General features: G+C 44.8%; 1 protein-coding gene across 3 annotated transcripts in view; it reads right to left on the bottom strand.

Moving 5' to 3' along the window:
- Positions 1 to 5,012: 5,012 nt before the first annotated feature.
- Prkce (protein kinase C epsilon) overlaps positions 5,013 to 22,029 on the bottom strand; it is a 559,250-nt gene continuing 542,233 nt past the window's right edge. For 2 of the 3 annotated variants that reach the window (XM_029558628.1, XM_029558629.1), the window contains one exon: positions 5,013 to 8,308. In XM_029558628.1, coding sequence (XP_029414488.1) covers positions 8,162 to 8,308 — 147 coding nt within the window. In that variant the 3' untranslated portion in view covers positions 5,013 to 8,161. The remainder of the gene's footprint in view (positions 8,309 to 22,029) is intronic. The other variant, XM_008823069.3, reaches the window with a different exon arrangement.

The raw sequence follows: 22,029 nt of genomic DNA on the forward strand, positions 1-22,029 counted from the left end.
GTTCATATATTTTATTTTTCTATTCTACTGTTTTTTGTTTGTTATTGGTTGTTGCTATTGCTGTAGTTGTACTGGGTATTGAGCCTAGGGGTTTTGTTCAGGGTTGAATCAGAGAAGAAAAATAAGCACACCCCTCCAGGGTTGAGTCTGAAGATCCACGCTTACAACTACAGGTAGGTGAGCCATTTTGCCTAGAGGAATAAACAGAAGAAAGAATCTTTTAGGAGGATGCGCTGAAGTCCCTGGAGTTCTTTAAAGAAGTGAGTTGGGGTTCATGGAAAGGCTACATCCCTGGTCCATTTTTACTTTATATTTTGAGACAGGTCCTCCTTTAGTTTCCTTAGTACTTGGGATTACCTGAGGCCCAACTACTTTAAGTTTTAAAAGTTATTTATTTGTATTTTATGTGTGTGTCTTACCTACATGTATGTAAGTGTACCACATGTGTGCAATACCCAATGAGAACAGAAGAGGGCCTCAGATCCCTTGAAATTGGAATTACAGATGGTTGTTAGTCACCATGTGGGTACTGGAAACACAACTCAGTGCTCTTGACTGCAGAGCCATCTTTCCAGCCCCATCTACTTTAATTTTGTGTGGAGACTTGTTTTAGGTATCTTTGAGAATCTATTTATCTCAAACACCATCAATATCATCTTTCTAACATCCTTTATGCTTGTAACAAACGAGCCACCATTTTCCCTCAGTAAGTTCTTGTCTAGCGCTCTTCCAGCTGCTAGCAGAGCCCAAGGCACTTGGGGAGGTAAATGTGAACCATATACTTTCAAATCAAGATTCTTTACTCCATGGACTGTCCTTTGGAGAGAGTAATCCTGGCAAGCACAGAGGACCATCCTTCTGGTACTGTTTGAAAAGAGCATGCCATTGTCTGGGCTGAAGTACTTAACAAGAAGAACCAGACTTGGGAATGTGGTTTTTAAGTCTTCTTTCCAGATCACATTTGCCACTTCAAACACCCTGGTGACCACATGCCTCGTTGCTGTGCAAGTTCATTGCAAGTGGCCTTCAGACCGCTGGTAACCCCAATGCTGGACTGTACTCACGTACAAGGAGATAGGGGAGGGTCAATCTCCCCATGGAAATCTGATAGGTTATTTCTCAGTTCTCTGAGCAGCAGCACAGACAGGCTTTCCTGAGCAGCTCTAGAGCATCTACAAGTGGTCACATCTCCCCTGGAACCGACCATATTTCGCTCAATGATACCCAGACCTGCTTCTTCCTTTTCCTCCTTCCCTTCCTCCCTCCTTCCATTCCTCCCTCTCCTCTTTCCTAAATTCTTTTTTTCAAGACTAGAGGTCAAGCCCAAGGTCTTGTGTATGCTAGGGACATCTCTGCCACTGAGCCACACACCAACTTCCGAATAGCTTCTTTTAGTTTCCCTTGGGGTTTTTCAGCTTTCAAGCATAATTGACCAAAAAAAGGGTAAATATTTATGGTGTGTACAATATTACATTGTAAAGTGGTAGAAGCAAGCTAAATAACATATCACTTGTGATTTTTGTGATGAGATTATTTACGATCTTAGTGCTGGGGCAGGTGTCCCAGCAGACTCAAGCCTCAGGGCAAAGGAACAGAAAAGTGGGCTGTAGGCAGTGGTTACCACAGTGGGAACAGCTTCAAAAGAAACTGAAAAACCCCAGCTGAGTGAAATCCCCCAGCTGAAGAAAGTAAGAGAGCAGCAGGTGGCCTGGAATAGACAGGTACTACCTTACAAGTTTCCCTAGCTAAGCAAAGACAGAGCCATTTGGACCTGATTATGTACTTTTGGTGGGCTGGTGGGGGGACTAGGGGGCAGTTTCTTCCCCTCCTCCACCAGATTTGACCACTTGTCCCTGGTTGGTCCTATTTTTCCACCTCATTTGCATGCCCTTAGTCAGTCAATAAGGGCCCAGCTGGGTCTAGGACACCTGAAGCTTTTGCCCAAAGCCACGGAACTTACTTGACACTGGAGGCAGCATGGACCCATTCCTGCCTTATCCTCTGAGCTGTCACTTTTTGGCTGTGATGGGAATTCATTTCCCCAGCAGCTTCCAGCCTCCAGACCCACCACTTTACAGAGTTGCTGCTTCAGATATCTGTGAGAAGTTTAAGACTTCTCAGACAAACCTGTACCTGCTCTCTGAGAGTATCCTGCTGCCCTGCTTCATTTTTTATCTGGTTTTAAGGTCGTTAATCCAAATTAGTAATAAAGTACCTCTGGTTTGTACTCTGTGTTGTCTTTAGGTGGCTGGGACAAGAATCTAGGTAGGGCAGAAGTCTCCACAGACCACCTCACTGGCAGTTTTCTGGTATACATTAGTAACCAAATCCTGTACTGTACAACAAGTTGCTAAAACTTATTCTTCTTTAAGATAGACCTTGCACTGGACAGCTTTAGTTGTCAACTTGACACACCTGGGTAGAGAGAACCTCAAATGGGGAATTGCCTCCATTGGACAGGCCTGTGGCCATAGCTGTGGGTTTTGTTTTTTTTTTTTTTCTTGATTTTTGAGTGATAAGGGAGGGCCCAGCCCACTGTGGGTAGGTTGTTCTGTGTTGTATAAGCAGGCTGAGCATGGGCCAGGGGAGACCAACCCAGTAAGCAGCGTTCCTCCTTGGACTGCTTCAGCTCCTGCCTCCAGGTTTCTGCCCCGAATTCCTACCTTGGGCTCCCTCAATGATGAACTGTGACCCGGGAGATGTAAACCAAATAAACTCTTTCCTCCCCAAGTTGGTATTGGTCAGAGTATTTTGTCACACCAATGGAGAAACAAGCTAGAACTAGGCTTTATGTAGTCCTGGCGGGTCTTGAACTTGCTAAATAGTGAAGGATGACCTTGAGCTCCCAATCTTCTTGTCTCTACCTACAGGTGTGCCTTGCCACACCTGTTTGTTTGAGATAGTCTTACTCTGTAGTCCAGGATGGCCTCAAATTCTTGTAATCCTCCTGCTTTAGCTTTCCTAGTGCTGGAATTACAGGCATAACTCACCACACCTGGCTTAACTGAAGCCTTGACTAGGATCTCCCCATTGCCTCCCCTATGTTCTTCCACGCCTGAGACAACCTCTGCTTGGTTGATATTTCTCCTGCTTTTCTTTAAATGCATGACAAGACAGACATGCTGACAGGAAGCTTGCTTCTTCTTGAGTAGTCACTTACCTGGAAACAGTTGACTGAATCAGAGAGGAAAAGTGTGTAAGAAGCACATCCTTCTCCCTGGGGTGGGCCTGAAGGACCACATTCACACCTCAAGGTAGGCAAGACATTGCTGAGAGAGATAAACAGGGAGGGGCCTTTTAGGATGACACCAAAGGCCCTGGAGTTCTTCCAAGAAGTGAGTTCATGGTAGAAAGCTAAGGGCCCTGGGCTCTATCCCCAGCACTGCAAAATAAAACAAACAAATGAAAGTAGCTTTGTGGGCTGAATGGGGGACAAGTTAGCTCTCTCCTCGCTTTCGGATGGCAGACAATAAAGCTGCAATCGATAACTTGTAATGAACAGAAGTTTTGGTTAAGTGAAGTTTCTGGTATGCCCAAGAATATGTGCTTTGAGTTTCAAACATTCCTCATAGTTGGCATATAGCTGAGTAGTAGAGTATTTGCCTAGCATGTACTTGGATTGAACCCCAGCACTACAAAACAAAACTAAGAAATACCATCATCACCAAAATCCCACCAAAAAACCCTGAAACAACCAAAACCAAAACCAACCAACCAAACACACACCACCCTGAGAAGTCTGTGTGAGATGCACTCCCCTCCCTTCCTTCCCTCCCCTCCCTTTCCTCTCCCCCTTCCCCTCCCCCTCCTCCTTCTCTCCTCCTTTCCCTCTTCCTCCTTTCTAAAAGACAGGGCCTCCTGTAGTCCAGACTGGCTGCAAACTAGCTATGTAGCCAAGGATGACTTTGAACTTCCAATCCTCATGCCTCTACCTCCTGAGTGCTGGGATTGCAGGTGTATGCCACCACACTCAGTTTATGGGGTGCTAGGGATTGAACCCAAGGCTTCATGGATGCTAGGCAAACACTCTACCAACTGAGCTACATCCTCAGCCCCTGAACCTGCAAGTGTCATCGGCTTACTTGCCTTTCTCCCAGTGCTTGAAGATGGGCAAGATGACTTCCTTACATGCCAAAGTGGCAGAGACCATATCTGCACAGGCTTTTTAAAAAAAATCTTTTTAGTTAGCAAGTAGGCATATGCCAGGAGAGTGAGCATATAGTCATTTGCAGCCCTTCATGTACTTGCAAAGGAAAAAATCAAAAGCTGAAAACTTATGTACGTTTTTAGAATTGAGGGGCTTTAAGTTAAAAAAATATTTTGGGGCTGGCAAGATGGCTCGGCAGGTAAGGTGCCTGCCATATAAGCCTGAAAACCTGAGCTTGATTCCCAGAACCCATGTAAAAGCATCAGGAGAGAACTGACTCCGCAAAGTTGTCTTTTAACATCCACATGCATGGTCCCCGCCCCAATATAATTATTGTGTGTGAGCATATTATAATGTATATGTGTGAGTGTGCATGCTAAAGTGCACATGTGAAGGCCATACTTGCATGGCCAGTGCCTTTACCTGCCGAGCCACCTTGATTGCCCTTGTTCTGCTTTTGAAATAGTTTCACTATGTAGCCCAGGCTGACTTTGAACTCACCGTTCCCTTGCCTTAGTCTCCTGAGTACTGGGATTACCGGTATACCCTACTACTTTGGGTTTAGGTTTTTAAATTTGAGACAAGGTCTCATGTAGCCCAGGTTGGCCTTGAACCCACTGTGTAGCTGAGGAAGACTTTGAACTTCTCATCATTCTGCCTCCCTTCCTGAGTGCTGAGATTACAGATGTCTACTACCATGCCTAGTTTTATATGATGCTGGGGGAATGAATCCAGGACTTTGTGCATGTGATACTACCTCCTGAGTTACATTTTGAGTTTCTAGTGAAAAAAGAGGCAAAACGTTTCACTGGTGCCCAGGTACCACTGATAAATGAGAGAGAAAATCCTTGTTAGGAATGAGAAGTAAGATTTAACGTCATCGTATTTATTAGGTTTTGGAACAATACACATTCACATCCTTTTGAATACAGTACATTTGGCACAATAATGTTTACAATGAAATAACACTAATGTATGGCAAGAGATTAAAATTACACCCAGAAAAGAAAAAAGTATAGAAATAAAGCATCACAATACAAAATAAAACCCCTAAAATTGGATACATTTTATATTTAGCCAGAATTATTTTGCACATAATTTAAAAAGAGGTAATTTTTTAGCCTTCTTTTATTTTTTAAAGCAAGAATGCATGATGTTTCGCCTTTGGAGGAAAAACAATTATGGTTCTACTTCACAGAGTCCATAATGCAAACAAGAACAGCTACCATCCTTCATGTATTTTATTTATTTTTTTGGCATTGTTTTTTGTACTCCATTTTTTTTTCTTTAAAGGAAAGAGAGTGAGAGAGCTGGAAGGATTATAAAGATCTGGCAGAAATGTATCAGTGTGGCCACTTCCTAATTTATTTCATTTTGTGATGCTGGGGATTGAACACAGAACTTTACATGAGCTAGGCAAGAGCTCTACCACTGAGCCATGCCCTGTGTGTCTAAGTCCTTGTTGAAAGGAAACAGTATATAACCAAGGAACACACAAGGCATAGCTCTCTACTGGATCCAAATCTGCCTTTGTGAGAGTGGCATTGGCTGGAGGCTTCCCGGCCAGCTGGGTTTTGGGTGCTGAAAGGGAGTCAGGGGCTGACTACCTAGAGCTGCCGGTGGAATGTATTGTTTGATTTCCCAGCAACAGTGCCAGTTGTCCTGAAGGAAGGGCCTAGCCCCTACTGCCATGTGAACACCACCAAGCCCTGGGACAAGGCCACTTGAAATTGGCCTTGGTGGTCCAGTGTTCACAATGGTAAAGGAAACAGGAGCGTGGGCAGGGGTGGGGGATGGGAGGTTATGCGTGAGTATGATGGGCATATTGTCACATCTTCCTAAAAAATGAGATGATGCCACCGTGAAGATGTTTCTGTGCTTGTATCCCACTCCAGAAGATAGTCTGCCCCGAGAATGGCAAGTCACCAGAGATAAAGTAAATTAACCCACTGTTCTTCATCACTTCCCTGGTACGCCAAACATATGGATTGATACAGCATAGTATTTAATATCTGCAATCATCATAAGAACAGATCATAGTTACACCTGAGTTTTTTTTTCTTTTAAAAAAAAAAAAGAAGCAAAAGAGAACTGAAGGTCATCATCAGGAACAAGGGCTATGACCAGCCAGATGCAAATAGGGACACACCTACTATGGGCTCAACATAGTCACTGTCCAAGTTTTGAAACCACTATGGAGAACATTCCTTTCTGTCTCCCATCTCTATCAAGATATAATAGAACACAAGAGAACTGTGTGTGAGATTTAATATAGCTTAAGATATGGTTACTTCTTTTAAACCAAAGGGAAATAAACAATATAAAGGACCCCAACCCTCCCTAGAAAGGAGCAAACCTCTCTTGGTAACTTGAACCAACACGCTGATAGAGTATTGCACCTGGACATTATTATAGTTATTCTTTCATAGACTAAAGTTTTATAATATGCCTGAACATGCAGCAGTTGATACCTCTATATTCAATGAATTAATTCCACAGGCCTTGCAGCAAACACTATATACAAAAATCTCAAATGTACAAAAGACAAAAAGCTTCATTAGTGCCACTTTGCCACTCACAAGTATATATATTTAGGGGCTGTTGGGAAATCCACGTGCAACAGTTGGAATGGATTCCATTCCCTGCTAAATCAGTTCAATAAAATAGGTAATCAAATGACCTTCAGGGAACATACACATAAAGCCACAGAGAACCCTTGGAAATCAAAGAATTTAACACTGTTAGCGTTATCTACAGGAGGTAACATCAAGTCCATTAAATAGAGTCCACATGAGTTGCCATCACAAAACTCCAGGCACATCCTGCCACCTTGTAAGTCTTCCAACGGTTGCTCTTCCATCTCCTGACACCCTCTGCCTAACCCAGGCTGAGCTTCATTGCTTTTGTTCCCAAAGCAGATATTTCATAGTTCACTCTACATGTTGAATGTTTCAAACCACAACACAGTGGTTTTGTAGAAGTGAGGAAAAAAGAAATCACGCTGCTGTGGAAAATAAATAGCATTTGTGCTGGGAACTTAGGACAAAACTGGAGAGAGAATTAGAGCTGAGTTTTGCAGGAACCTCGGGGTCTTGGCTATCGCTCTGGTGGCCTTTGTGCTCAGGGAGAGCTCCCATGATAAGCCCTAGTTTCTTTATTTCTCTGTTCACGTAGCCCTCACGTGTCACTAAAGTATGGACAGCATAAACTTTGGATGACTGGATTCTCACTGTGTATTAGCCCTTTAATATCTACCTACATTCACACTGGGATTTCTATCTTTTGGCCAATTAGAAATTTATTTTTTGAACTGTTAATAGAGTTCAAAATCAAAATGCTTTTGATTTCTTCAATAAAGAGTGATTTCATTCATGAGATACAAACGTCTATGACTTTGGCATGCTCAAAAAAGCCAAAACCAAAGCAAGCAAGAATGTGCCATTCCAGAGCAAACTGACACAGTCAGTCAGTCTAGACATCTCTCAGGCTCCCCCCATCAAGGGTGTGCCTCGAGGCACCTGCCCTTGCATGGAAGAAGCACCAGTCTCTTCTGGACAGAAGGGCAGGGAAGGCAGGCTGGGAGATAGGAGGGATGAGAAACGAGAGATGTCAGGATTCTCTGCCCAGTGGCAGAGCCAGAGTCTTCTTGTTGGAGTTTTTTTTTTTTTTTCTCTTTGCAGTGAAAGAACAGAAGTTGCTTCACAAGCAAGAGCCCCAGGAATGGAACCAGGGTTGCAGATGGACGGACGGACAATCCAAACCCCTGGCAGTGTGCACAGCTATCTGCAGACTCAAGACTATATTCCTGGTGAGTCTGTACTCAAGAGTGCCTTCTGGTCACTGGAAGTGGGGGAGGGATGTGGCCTGGGGTGAGGGAATGCAATAAATAAAGAATGGACATGGGACTAGGGCTCCAGGGAGGAGAAATAGTTCAACACCTTCTGAGCCTCTGCAACATGAGATCTTCTCAGCACCCTCCTTGCAGCATCAGCTAACTCTACCTGAAGCAACTTCTCAGGGCATCAGGTCTTCGCCAAAGTAGGAGAAGCCTTTGAATTCCTCCTGGTTGATCTGCTTTACTATTGCTTCATCCACAAGCGTGAGTACCGGCTCTTCCCGGGTAAAGTCTTGGTCAAAGTTATTGACATCTCTTTTGGTTTTCTGTGGAGAGAAAGGAGAAAGAGCTAAGTGGAGGCTCACCTCCTTCCTGAGAGCCCCCCATGGGGAGTGGACATCGAGGTGACCAGCCTCTCATCAAAGCAGGCCTCTAGCTACTACTGGGAGCAGATACATGGCTGTTCCAATGAGGTAACGATGGATGGCCCCAGGACCCAGAAGTGAGAGGAAAAGAACAAGAATGAGTCAAGGTGAGAAGGAGAGGGGTGTGTGGGTATGATGGAAAAGCAGGGAAGTGGGATTCCCACAGGCTGAGGGGCATGTGTGTGTGTGTGTGTGTGTGTGTGTGTGTCTGGGGAGAGTGGGACATACAGCTTCCATTGACATTCCCTTGTAGCATCTGCCACAACTGTCCATCTCTATGGAGATGTCCTTCCCTGTGCCCAGAGGACAAACTTAAATCCACCTCCCCAAAGTCTTCAGTGCTTTTTCTTCCCTTGGAGACAGACCTTAAAGTCTGCCTTGTTCCATATGACCTCTCTGAGTAGGAGGGTGGGCCAGGGGCAGGACATCTGGGAAGCCTGCCTGGACTCCTATCTGCTCTCACCATGACCTTATTTTATGCTCCCATTTATTGGCTATTATCACAACACAACACACTGGCTTGCTATGATGTATTTATGGTTTTGTCTAGAACAGGAGTTCCTTGTTTTAGTCAACTGTAGGTTCCCAGCAGTTTCCCCACAATAAGAAATCATCAACTGAATGAAGTAAGCAAATCTACTCATTCACCAGCTCAGAAGGACACACACCCAAGTGGATGTTCAAATTCCCAAAGGAAGTCTGTAGGGCATCTGGTTTCTAAAGGGGGTAGCAATCAATCATCTCATGTATCTTGGATTTTGGAAAGGATCAGGAAGTGTCAATAATATGCTATCGTTAATGGCTTATATATGAGTCAGAAAGTCAGTATGTCTATCTGGCACACATTGCTTTAGCTAGCAAAATATCCATAGAGAAGTCAGGGTTTGGCTAAGACCTGAAGAATGAGTTACAGTTGTGTTGGTAGAGATGAGGGGAAGGCACTTGGGCAGGGAGGAAGACGGGACAGAGGCAGGAGGGCAGGAAAGGCAACATGGATACACAGGACAGTGGGTATGCCAAGATGCCTGAGGCAGAGCTCAGTGTAGGATGCTTGGGAGGTAAGGCTGGAGTTAGGGCACAGAGGCCTTCAATACCAGGCAGGTCCTTGGTATGAAGCATGATGGTGGGAAGGCTGGAGCCTTCCAGCAGTGCTTCTTTGGACACCAATAAACTGGTACTATATAGAGTTAATGACCTGGATGATGGGATACTCCTTTGGAAGGGTAACAGGAAAAATACTATTAAGACATACTATGCTCTAGTGGAAACTTGTAACTTGAAAGATGCTAATAAGTAGCCATGACAAGAGAATGGTTTTGAGACAAAGCTGTATCTTATATTTGCTCCTGGAGTTGCCATGTATGTGAGCAAATTAAAGTCTCTGAGAACTTCTAGAGGAATGATATCTGGTCCATTTTGTTTGGGATAGACTTCCTCAAACTTGACATAAAACCTTTTCTCCCTGAATAGTTTATTAACACCTTTCCCCAAGAGGAAATTCTACAGGGAAGTTTGGGAAGTGCTGCTTCATAGTTCACAGAGCATCCCCACATTCATTTGCTCATCAGATCTTTGGAATAGGCAAGTATTTTAATCCCAGTTTAGGGAACTGTGATTCAAAGGGGTTTGGTAGCATGGCCAGAGTCACCCAGCTGGAAAAGATCAGAGCCAAAACCCAAATCCAGGTCTGAGCATGATGCCTCCCATGGTGTGGAAGTTCTGGAGATGTGGACCCTGGAGAAATGGAATGGCATACATAGTGAGGGTCAAGTTCAACGAGAAGACATTTAGAAAAAGCCAATAGGCTTTTAAAATTTTTATTTTAAAATAAAGCCAGAAAGGTCTGGAACAGAAAACACAGTGGGAGAGAGCTATGCATCATGGAGAGACGGTGTAGCATGGACTGGGGAGCTGGCAGAGGATCCAGCCAAATGGTCCAGATTGGCTAGAATGATGGGCAGAAGGGAGCAGGGATGAGCTAGTCTTTCCTGTCTTCAATATGATCAGTATTGCTGGATGCCTTCTCTCTGGGTTTGGGCTGCATAGTTCAGATCTCAGAGACAGTGAAGAAAAACAGAGGGGACAAAGAAAACCCAAAGGTTTTCCAGAAACAGGACTTGTGGCTAAGGAATATCTGTGTTACCCTTGAGATGGGGAGCTCAAGGGTAGTTTGGTCTTCTCTGACAGGAGGGCTGGCCTAGGGCAGGACTAACTGTTCTCCTTCCTCCAGGGGGTAGAGAGCCAGGAGGAAAGGGAGGGCCTGTGTGAAGGGGGACTTCAGAGAGGAACAACAAAGCTGGTCTCCAGGGTGATACACACTGCCTGTGAGAGGGTGGTGACTGGGGACAGGGTGTGTGGCATGGAGGGATCAGAGAGCTAAGGATAGGGGGAGCTGTGCTGGGTGAAGGCTGGCCAGAGGGAGTAGCAGGTAGAGAAGTAGTGGTAACAACTTGGGAAGCACTGGACATGGTCTTAAAGGGCAACCGGGTGGCATCTCCTTGGGGCTGGAGTGGATAGTTACCAGAGGAGGATGAAGAAGAGAGCCAAGGAATAGGACTGGAGGAAAAGTCCATTTGGAATATACCTAAGGATAAGCCATGAATAGCAGGTCTCTTGTATTCTTGGGCAGAAATGCCTCCTTCCTGGTATACCCTTTCAGCTAGCTACTAAGGAGGGCAGGATGTATTAAACCTCAGAAAACCCATGAACTCCCTGGCATTGGCTGTCCTTATTTACTTAATTGTTTGTGTTTCACCAGTCATCAGTAACTGATGAGAGTCTATTAATCATAGAAACTGGTTTGCTTTCTTGAGGGCAATGGGGCATAGCAATGGAGCTAGATGCTACAGTGTCTGGACTTCACTGCTCACTGATTATATACTTTGAGAACCAGGCTCATTTGATACATCTAAGGGGTGTCAATAGTATATGCTAGCTTGGAGAGTCATTTAGCTCAGATCTGGGTTTCTTGGAGGAAATTTCAGAGTCATCTGAAGGCATCTGAGACAGTATGTCATTTTATTTTTCCTCCATCAGGATGTCTGGAAATTCTGGGGATCAAACCCAATGCCTCACATGTGATAGGCAGATGCTCAACTACTGAGTCATGTCCTCAGCCCAGAGAATGCCATACTTGGTGAACTCTACAGATTGGCTCACTTACTCCTTGCACAGTTTGGGTCTTGGCCCCATTTTCATCGGGTACATTTTAGGTGCATGTTAATTTCCCACTTCTCACAGTTCCATGGGCTACAGTTCCTGACTGTTAACACTGTAGGCCCGGAAGTTTCCCAAAACACCCTGTCCCCCTAACACTGGCATATAGGGCATAGCATCTCCAAGTTTAGAAAGGACTGAGATTGTCCCCTTTCCTCACTGATTTCTTTCTTTCTTTTCTTTCTTTTTCTTTCTCTCTCTTTCTTTCTTTCTTTCTTTCTTTTTCTCTTTCTTTCTTTCTTTCTTTTCTTTCTCCTTCCTTCCTTCCTTCCTTCCTTCCTTCCTTCCTTTCTTTCTCTCTCTCTCTCTCTCTCTCTCTCTCTCTCTCTTTCTTTCTTTCTTTCTTTCTTTCTTTCTTTCCCTCACTGATTTCATTCTTTGAAATACCATTGCAATCCTCAGAGCAGACCCAACACTCAACTCTATAGCTCCAAACCAGACTTTCAGATACTGTGTACTGTGGTCCTTGGTTGGTCCATATACCTTCCCAGTGCCCACACTGTGCAGCCTGAGAAGTGACACTGGATATATGAAGCAACATCCTGACTCTGCAGACCTTCTCTCTTCCACAAGGCCCTTCCCATAACCTCTGGGCCATACTCAGGGAAGGCTGCATGGCACAAGACAAAGATCACTGACTATGGTACTTGTCCTTCCCCACTTACAGGGCATTGATGCTAACCTCTGTGGGCTTTGGTTTTTCCATCTGTGAAACGGGGGTGACAACAGGTGCTCTGTGGGTTAGTAGATATATTGGAAGGGGACTTGATAGTTATGGGTTCCTGCCCTGCCCAAAATCTTAGTGCTGTGTGCCATGGGCCCACATCACACACTTCTCAGGTATGGAATCCATCAGCCCATGTAGGATGCCATTAATTAGTACCTTGAAGCTAGGGACCAATGCCAGCACTACTCTGTATGCCTCCATATCCTGAGCCAGTGCTAACCTGGGGCCTGCCTGAATGTCCCAGTGCTTTCTCTAGTGATCTAGGCCCTTTTTATGGTACCTCATTACTCTGAGGACCAAGTCCTGAGTTCCTACCTTTGCCCATTTCCAAAGCCTTCAGGATTCTGTCCCTATGTACTCTGGCATCACCTCCAGACACTGCTGGACTATGAGGTACTCAACACTTACAGGGCTGCTTCCTGCCTGTGCCTGGGGAACCCTCTCTCTTCCTTGCCTTCAGCTCCTTATCTGCCGCCTCTCAGTATCATCTCAGTGTTGATGCCCTTCCTTTGGGAGGCTTTGCTTATCCCTCTGAGAGTGGTCTGAGCTAAAACCTTGGAGGGATGTCCTACCTGTTTCCATATTTCACACACTATGGACCTCCTTTCTCCTGACCTGTGAGCCCTGTACAGGCAGGAATAGACCTGAACTCACCATTTCATCCCCATCCTAGCTTGACAGCTGGCAGGTACTGACATTTCTGGGTATCAGCTGGAGAAAACAAATGTCTTTCACTGCTACTGGACCTAGAGCCAGCAGTGACCTGGGTTCAGAGCCAATGGCTGCTGTTCTGCCAGAGGGGTTTGTCCTTTGGGGATGTGGAGGTGGGAGTGGGGTGGAAGCTAAGGGCTGACTCACAAGGAATCTGAAGTTAGTCTAGACCAGGACTGAGCCCCAGGGGGCCTGCAAAGCAGGAGTCAGCTCTAATTGATAGGCTCTCTTGTCCTAGTGCTCTGGCACAGGGCACTCTAATTGCTGGTACAAGATAGAAACAGGAACACAACTAGGGTTTGGGGAAATTCCATCAAGACAAATGCAGTTAAGGACTTGGTGAGTATGTGTTATAGTCAGTGTTCCAGGAAAACAGCATTCCTAACTTCCACTGGCATTTCTTCATAAATGGAGGCTTGAGCTTGAGAGATCTGAACCTGATTTCTTGGAAAGGGCATATTTCTGGCATCTGCAGTGGGGGAGGGATGGAAAATGTGGGAGAAGAAGTTTCAGAATCCCTCGCATCCCTCTTGAGAGCTTGTACCAAAGAAGCAAAGCCCCAGAGCCTCATCCAGCAGGCCCAGAGGCTCCTGGTGGCATGCTTGGCCCCAAGCACCGAGGTGGGTTCTAGCTACTTCATGTCTGGCAAACGTTATTCCCCGACAGCCCTCACACAATGTGACTTTAAATGTGAACTCTCGGAGGAGCCAGTGTGGTCTGTCCCTGTGATGTCTGCCTTTGTCTCTATCTGATTACAAGATTAGCCGATGACTATACTCTTACAGGCTGTGTCATGGGATGGCTCTCAAGAGACTACCTTGCTGGTTCCTGTCATTCTCGTCCTCTCTGTTTGGTGTGACAGTGACAACAGACAGAACAATGGCCCCAAGCCAAGGAACTATGTCTCATGGGTATGGCTGGAAATAGGGTACATGCAGCCAGTATATGGACTCTGAAATGCCAGCATCCCTCTGGATTCCTCTTAAATCTTCTTCCATGCCACTGTCCTTCCCCACCTCTTCTGCTTCCCAAGTCTCCATGGCACTGCCTGCCTCCTGCATCTGGCTCTTTTTTGTTTTTAATATTTTATTTATTATTTTTATTTTATGTGTATGAGTATTATACCTACATGTAGGTAAGTACACCCATGTCAGGCAATGCCCGTGAGGACAGAAGAGGCCATTGGATCCCCTGGAACTGGAGTTACGGACAGTTGTTAGCTGATATGTGGGTGCTGGGATTTGAACCTGGGTCTTCTGCAAGAACAACCAGTATTCTTAACTGCTGAGCCATTCTTTTTAATGTCCCATGTGGGTTATGTTTCTCTGTGACAGCTCTTGAGGTACCTACTGCAAAGCAGGTAACAGGAAACCTTCATGTTCATTTGCTTGAAATCATTTCATTTCAATCACCAAATCCCTTTTAGCTTTGAAGTGTGAATATTCTTACCTAAGTCCCACTTTTCTCTATTATATAATCAAAAATGAAAAGCAAGAATTGAATCATGAAAATGCTTTCTCAACAGCTATTAACTTGACCTTTTAATACATGTATCTGTTCATGAGTAGTGTATGTGTGAATATGCTTATATACATGCTGGTATGTAAAATTAAACAGAATAAGGAACACATCATCACATTAGCGACAATGAGGGTTGGGACAGAATGTCAAGTTAACTCCCCAATTGGACATTTCTCTGAAGATAATCCTTTATTGCTTCTTGCCCTTTACAATTTCGTTAACCAAGAATTGCTCATTTGGATTTCATTTGTAGAAAACAGAGCAAAAGTTACAGAGTTCATCTAGCACTGGGTTGCTCACAGGACTTGTCATGGCACCTAACCTGTCACAAGCCCTGGGTGGTGTCAGGCTTTTCCCATTCATCTCTCTTACCAGCCTCTGGGGCAGAGCGAAACACTCGATTCCTGACTCTGTGGTCTGAGCAATCCCAACTTCAGTGGTGTTACCCTCTAATGGGAGGGTACCCTTAAATCAGACCTGTGCTGCCTTCTGATGGTGTGATGGCTGATCATGATTGTCACCTTGATGGGATCTAGAATCACTTAGGAGATGAACTTTGGGAGTGTCTGTGAGGGTGGTTCTAGAGAGGATTCACTGAGTTGGGAAGACCTACCTAAAAAGAAAGCACGTGGAACATCAGCACTGGTTTCTCTGTTTCTTGACTGTGGATGCAATGTGACCAGCTGCCTCATGCTCCTGCCATCAAAATTTCCTTGCCATAAAGAGCTGTACCCCCCAAGAATAAGGCAAAATAAACCCTTCTTTTTCAAGTATTTTGTTACAAAAGGAACTAGTATGGATGGTGTCAATACTTTATCATTAATTATTTATTTATTTTTAGGTTCTAAGGACTGAACTCAGGGATTCTTTTATGCTAGACAAGCACTCTACCTCTGAATTACACCCTAATTCCCAGTGCTTTATCATTTCTTAAGTAGCTGTGAGAAAGCACTGATCTTAGTTTTAGTAATCCTTTCAGGAGCTGAGTTATGTCTCTCAAAGATTACACCCTTGCAATTTAGAATAAAGCCTGAGTTATAAATAAAGTGTCAGAGGATTAAGAATTAAGAAGCAGTCATCAATCAGGCTGGGCCCCAATTGGATATGACTGGTGTCTTATAAGGAGAAGGAGCTGGACCCAGAAGGAAGGCCACATAAAGAGACACAGGGATGGTGGAGGTAGGGTGCCACATGTCAAGGAATGTCCCCAGCTACCAGAAGCTGCAAGAGGTAAGGGGAGCCTTCCTTTACAGATGAAGCGTGGTCTACCAACACCTTCATGTCGGCTGAATTCTAATATGAATTCATGTCAGCTTTGCTACAGCAGTCCTAGGCAACTAATGCAAATCCCAACTTTATTTCTCTGAAATTGATGTTTTGAATCCACAGGTAATCCTTTACACTTAACCAGACTTCCACTTTGGGACATATTTCTAGCCTGTTAAAATCACCATTTACCTCTCTAATTCTCAGCTGATTTATTTAGGAGGTAGACATATAACAAATACGCTATGCTTTCCGAGGGTTAGAAGGCCATGTGGGCAGGGCTCAAGGAGGCTCTAAAATATTATGTGAGTGTCATTCTACAGTCATCATCCAGCTCCTCTGCAATATCCAATGTCCTTCAGGGTTCTGTCATCTTAAAATTTGATGGCATGTCTCTCTAGTAACAACCCTATAAAAACATTTTTAGCTGTCCAGGACAGGGTTTACCTAACCTCCGCCAACCAGCCACTCAAGGTGGACATCAGGTCCCAGCAATGTTCTGTGGGCTGTGGTTAATGAGAATCAACCAGTTGTAGTTTTTTAAATCTGGTTTATGAGAGTATTAAGGACTTACTGAGTGGTTGCCTGGGAGAAGACTACATGCCTATACAGTTCTCTGCCACTGTGCAGTTAATTGACTCCAAGTGATTGCCATTCTCTCCCCTAAACATTCACAAATTGATTCTTCTTAGGACTTCTAGACATTTACTTTAGTAAGAACCATCTCAGGGATGGGGAAATGGCAAAAGGGTAAAGGCGCCTGCTGCCAAGCCTGAAGACATGAGTTCGAGCCCCAGGAACTCATGGTGGAAGAAAAGAACCAACTTATGAGAGTTGTTCTCTGACCTCTACTAGCATACTGTGGCATGTGCTTGGACACACACACACACACACACACACACACACACACACAAACACAAACACAGATGTAAAAATATTAAAAAATAACACATCACAAAAATACTAGGAGACTATTTGTCTCCTCTTATTTGGTTCTGCTGATCTATTTTGTGAGTAATTGAGATGCACAGCCTGGTTGAGGCTATGTAAGGAGGGGTGAATCCCTTTCTTCTTATCAGTTTCAAAAGGCCTTTTTGATGTCTAAATGCCTGTTTAGAAGCCTAAAGTTGTTCTGGATTTAACTTCCTTTAAGTTCATGCTACCCATTGGCATTCCTTTTCAGTGTCGTTTCTTCCATACTTTATATATTTATAAAATCGGAACATCTAAAAGCTCTTTAGTGAATCCCATTGGTTTCTTTCCACTTCACTTTCTGAAGCTAGGATACTTTGTGGATTAGTCTTCATGCCTACCATCTGCTCACCTAGGTTTGATCCTGCTTTCCAGTTACTAACCTTTCTGGCCTTGGGCAAACCATATGTCCTCATCTGCTCATCCATAAAATGTTGACGTTAGTATTCCTCCTCATGTATTTGTTATAAGGAGTAAGAGACTGAGTACACTCAAGTGAGAACACTCAGTGCTATGGGGCAAAGGCAAATTATTAGCATGGTGTTTCTTGAACATAGATCAAAACATAGGCTTGGAATCAATAGCATTGTCTTTCGGATGATCCTGGGGAGAGGTTTCTGGTTGATCTCAGTTCATAGCACCCAGTATACTTTCGTCTTCTGTGCCTGTTCAATCTAGAAGTAACCATACCAGCCTTCCCTTACGGCAGAGTCAAATGTCACTGAAAAGTACAAAGCTAACATTTGTGCTATGTGCACTGTATGTCCTGGTGGGACATTTTTATACTTTCTGGAACAAGGCAACATAGGAAAACCAGTGGAAGAAGATGGACTTTGCTTTGAGCACTGCTGGCTGTGCTTGGTATGAAGAACACACACGCCTGGGGCTCCCCAGACAAGCTGGGGGCATGTGCCTCCCTGGTTGATGCTGACTGTCGGGGGCACAGACCCAGGTCCTAAGACCTAAGCTGGATGTTTGTATTAAATTTGATGGTCAAATCTTGCCAATTCAGTCTTTGAAAGCTATTTATTCTTTCCCCTGGATGGACCACAATCCTCTATTTGTGACCTGTACTCTAGTAAAGTTACTTCCATTTTGTAGGGGAAGAAAGGGAAGAAGAAAACCAATACCCATTTTATTTTAAAACACTAATAATCATCTTCCCAGCAGCTAAAAATCAGAAACCTCTCAGTTCCTCGCCAGTCCCTGGTCTAAAGTGGAAGGTCATGGTTGGTACACAAAGGCAGGAGCCATATAAGTCACAGATGGGTGACCCCATGTGCCTCCCACAACCTCTCCTTTCTAACCCACTTCTACGGCCAAGCTGCTTCACCTCTGGGACAGTCTATCTCCATCTCTATCTCTCTCAATACCTATATCTAGTATCTATAAATTTCTTTTTTGAGATAGGGTCTTACTGTGTAGCCCAGACTGGCCTAAAACTCAGAGTAATCCTGCTTGGCCCCTCAAGTGCTAGGATTACAGGCATTGCCCACCATTTCCAACTACCAATACAGTGATATTTAATTTTTTTTGCCCGTGTGTGTGTGTGTGTGTGTGTGTGTATGTGAGTGTGATGGCACTGCATGCATGTGGAGGCAAGATAACACTTTTTGGGAGTTGATTCTTACCTTCTACTTTGAGGCAGGGTTTCTCATTTCTGTTGCTGCACTGAGTACTCCAGGCTAGTGGGCCTGTGAGCTTCCTGACAATTCCCCTGTCTCCACTTTCCAAGTCACCTTAGGTGTGCAGATTACAATGTGCACCACTGCATGTATCTGGCTTTTTGCATGGGTTCTGGGTCTTTAACTCAGTCATCATGCTTGTGTAATTAGTGCTTTTACCTGATGAGCCATCTCTCTGGCCCCTTTTTATTTATTTTATTTTCGCAGACAGGGTCTTATGTAGCCAAGGCTGGCCATAAACTCCTGATCCTCCTCGCCTCATCTCCCAAATATTGGGATTTTAGGAGTAACACACTACACCTAGCTGCCAATATGTATATATTTTAAATAGACCAGATTTTCTCAGACCACCAGCCATTCTGAACAACTAACCACAGCTGAATTCTGTCAGGTCAGCTGTTGGATGGAGTTCAACCACTTCCCCTCTCTCCCTCCTCCTACTTATTGTTTGCTAAACTATTAAAAAAGAAAACAACCTTTTTAATAAATTCATTTGAAGAGTTGCTTTGGAGAAAGAAAACAAAACCAAAAAAAGCCCCTTGACTTCCAGTAACACCTACCCCTTCCCTACATCTAACAAATACTTCAGCGAGCAAGGGAGTTCAACCAGTTACTGGTTATGCATTTTCTGGGCTTCATACACAGTCACTAGGGATTTTCATCACAGGAGAGGTCAGGTTGTTACAAAACCTCAAACACTTGTTAGGATGGTCTTTGAACAACCTAGTGTTGGTTTGGAAGCTTCCAAAAGGAAGCGGGGACCCAACCCATAAACTCCCCAGTGGTTTTTGCTCCTACAGAAGCAGGAAGTGTATTCCTATTCATCTGCCATTGGCTAGCTGGGGAGCTCTTCAGGATGATTTTCAAAGTTGCTTCCACTTCTAGATTCTATGGCTCCATTATTTTAAGTAAAAGTGAAGAATTTAAAGGATGACTTCTTAATTTGGATTCCCCGCCTTGTGATGGCTAATCTTCACTGTGAAGTACATTGAATTTGTAATTGTCTAGGAAACAATTGTGTGCATATCTGTGAGGGTGTTTCCAGAGAGTTTGAACTCATGAGGGAATAGCCGCCCTGAATATGGGTGGCACCATCTCAGGGACTGAGGCCCTGGACTGAATACAAAGGTAAGAAGGAGAAAGCCAGCTGAGCATCATCATTCATCTCTCTCTGCTTCACTGTGACCAGTTGCCTCATGTTCCTGCCACCATGTCCCCCAAGCCATGGTGGTCTATAGTCCCTCAAACTGTGAGCCAAGGAAACTTTTTCTTTCTTAAGCAGCTTTTGTCAGGCATTTTGTCACAGCAGTGAAAGAAGTGACAACGCACACCTCTAAAGCAACAGTTGGCTAATTTTTCTGTAAAAGGCCAGATAGTGAACATGTTAGGCTTTGTGAGACATGTGGTCTCTGCCACAACCATGCCTCTCCACCCATGTAGCACAAAGGAACCACAGACAATATTTAGTTGGATGACCTTGACTAGGGTTCTGATGAAACTTTATTCTGTGTATGGATGTTGACATCAGAATTTCATCAGCTTCCCACATCACAAAACATTCTTCAGCTCTTGAAAATGCTGGCTGTACACTGGGTCATGACTACATTTGGATAGGTTGCTGACTTTGAAAAAGTCCTTGGCGGGGCGTTCCATGAATGTTAAACAACATAATACAGTTATGTTGTGTGTAGGAACATATTTCCCTGACTTTTCCTGGTGAGAATGTACTGTGAGATTCGATTCCACTGCTAAATTAAAAGCCACGGATACAGGGCTGGGGTGTGTTCAGTGTGGAGCGCTCATCTAGCATGCAGAGTTCTAGGTTCATTTCTATCCCTGTAGCAAGGACCAGTGATGGAAGCATTTCCCCCAAAGCTGAGTTTCTCAGGTATAACAACTCTCTCTTCTAGGTAACCCATGGAGAGGAGAAAGCCCTGAGAAACTTCTCTATGGCCCTTTCCTTAAGACCTACAGATCACAGAAGTCCCCAGCATGAGGAACTGCTCCCAGTCTCAATGACTCTACGGTGCTCCACACAGAAGGGCTGAGTGTCTCACTTGAAAACAACAGAGGACCGGGGCTGGAGAGATGGCTCAGCGGTTAAGAGCATGGACTGCTCTTGCAGAGGTCCTGGGTTCGATTCCCAGCACCCCCATGGAAGCTATGAACCTTCCTTGACTCCAGTTCCAGGGGAATCCGAGGCCCTCTTCTGATCTCCATGGCATTGCACGATATGGGTGCACTCATTTACAGGCAGACAATATACTCACACATATGGACTGAAAATAATAATAATTAAAAAAAAGAAAATGACAGAGGACCTCCCGGATGTAGACTGTCTATCAAAGGCTCTTTCCAAAAGGGACTTTTAAGGGCAAGTGAAGTCAACCGTCTGAGAGCATTAGATCCAGACACACCTTTCCCCCATTCTTAGGGAAAGGGGCTTTGGGAGAGTTCCTAAGGGCGGGGTTTATCCTTGTTCTTCAGGCCCTCCCACCAACCTAGGCTTACCCAGCTCTACACATGGGAACAATTTGGCATGAGCCATATGACTAAAATCTGGCAATGGATTCTAGCCCAGAGTCATGTGGTGCCAAGTGGGCCCACACCGCCTACAGTGCACGTGAACACTACTACTAGGTCTAGAATTCACAAACAGCCCAAAGCTATCTCCAAATGTTCTGAGTTGTAGCATCCCAGCACAAGACAGACAATACTTAGAGCAAAAAAGCAGGCCTGTTGTAGCTTCTGTCCAGCACTGCCTAGCCCAGGCCTGCCTTGCAAGCTTCCCTCTGCTTGAATCAAGCCTGCAGAGCCCACTTGTTCTCCAGTTGGGAGGCTCAGTCACCCTCCAAGAGCAGAAGTGAGAACAGGAGAGGGTTTATTTCCCTTCCTGGTGCTGCATACCAGCCCTGAAACCCACCACAAGAGACAAGGGTCTGGTGCTGCTGAGTGGGAAAGGAAATGTCTTTTCTTGGGGAACCATCCTCAAAGCTGCTGGTCCTGTCCCACACCTCAACCTCCTTTCCTTCCTGCCCCGAACTCCTCTTTCTTGGCACTTCTTGAAACTGGAGATAAATGGAGGTTCAGCCAGTGACTGTCTTTTCCATAGCCTGGAGCACTATGTGGGTACCTACCTCGTGTTTTCCCCTAACACTGTTCCTGGGTCAACCTTGGTTTCCTCATGAAAAGTAATAAAGTTCTGAGCTACAGACCTGGCCAGATGTGGGCTCTGCATGGAGTACCTTAGGTGCCTGACTCAGAAGCCTGTCCCCACCCTAAGAGGAGGTAAACATTGCCACAACCCATTGTGAAGATGGAACTGGCTTGTAGACATTAAACAACTTGTCATGGTGCCCTCAGCCATCCAGCAAGCAATGAGTCAGGACTTGTGTTCCGTTTTTTCTGCCTGAGGCTGGGTTTCCTGGCATGTGCTGTCCTGCCTCCCATTAGGACCTGCCAGGAGGCACTGATGCGGCCAGCTGTGCACTGGCTTGAAGTACTCTGCCCAACCCAAGCTATCA

This window comes from Nannospalax galili, unplaced genomic scaffold (genome assembly GCF_000622305.1).
Source record: "Nannospalax galili isolate Female #2095 unplaced genomic scaffold, S.galili_v1.0 scaffold286, whole genome shotgun sequence".
In the NCBI taxonomy this organism is placed as follows: domain Eukaryota; kingdom Metazoa; phylum Chordata; class Mammalia; order Rodentia; family Spalacidae; genus Nannospalax; species Nannospalax galili.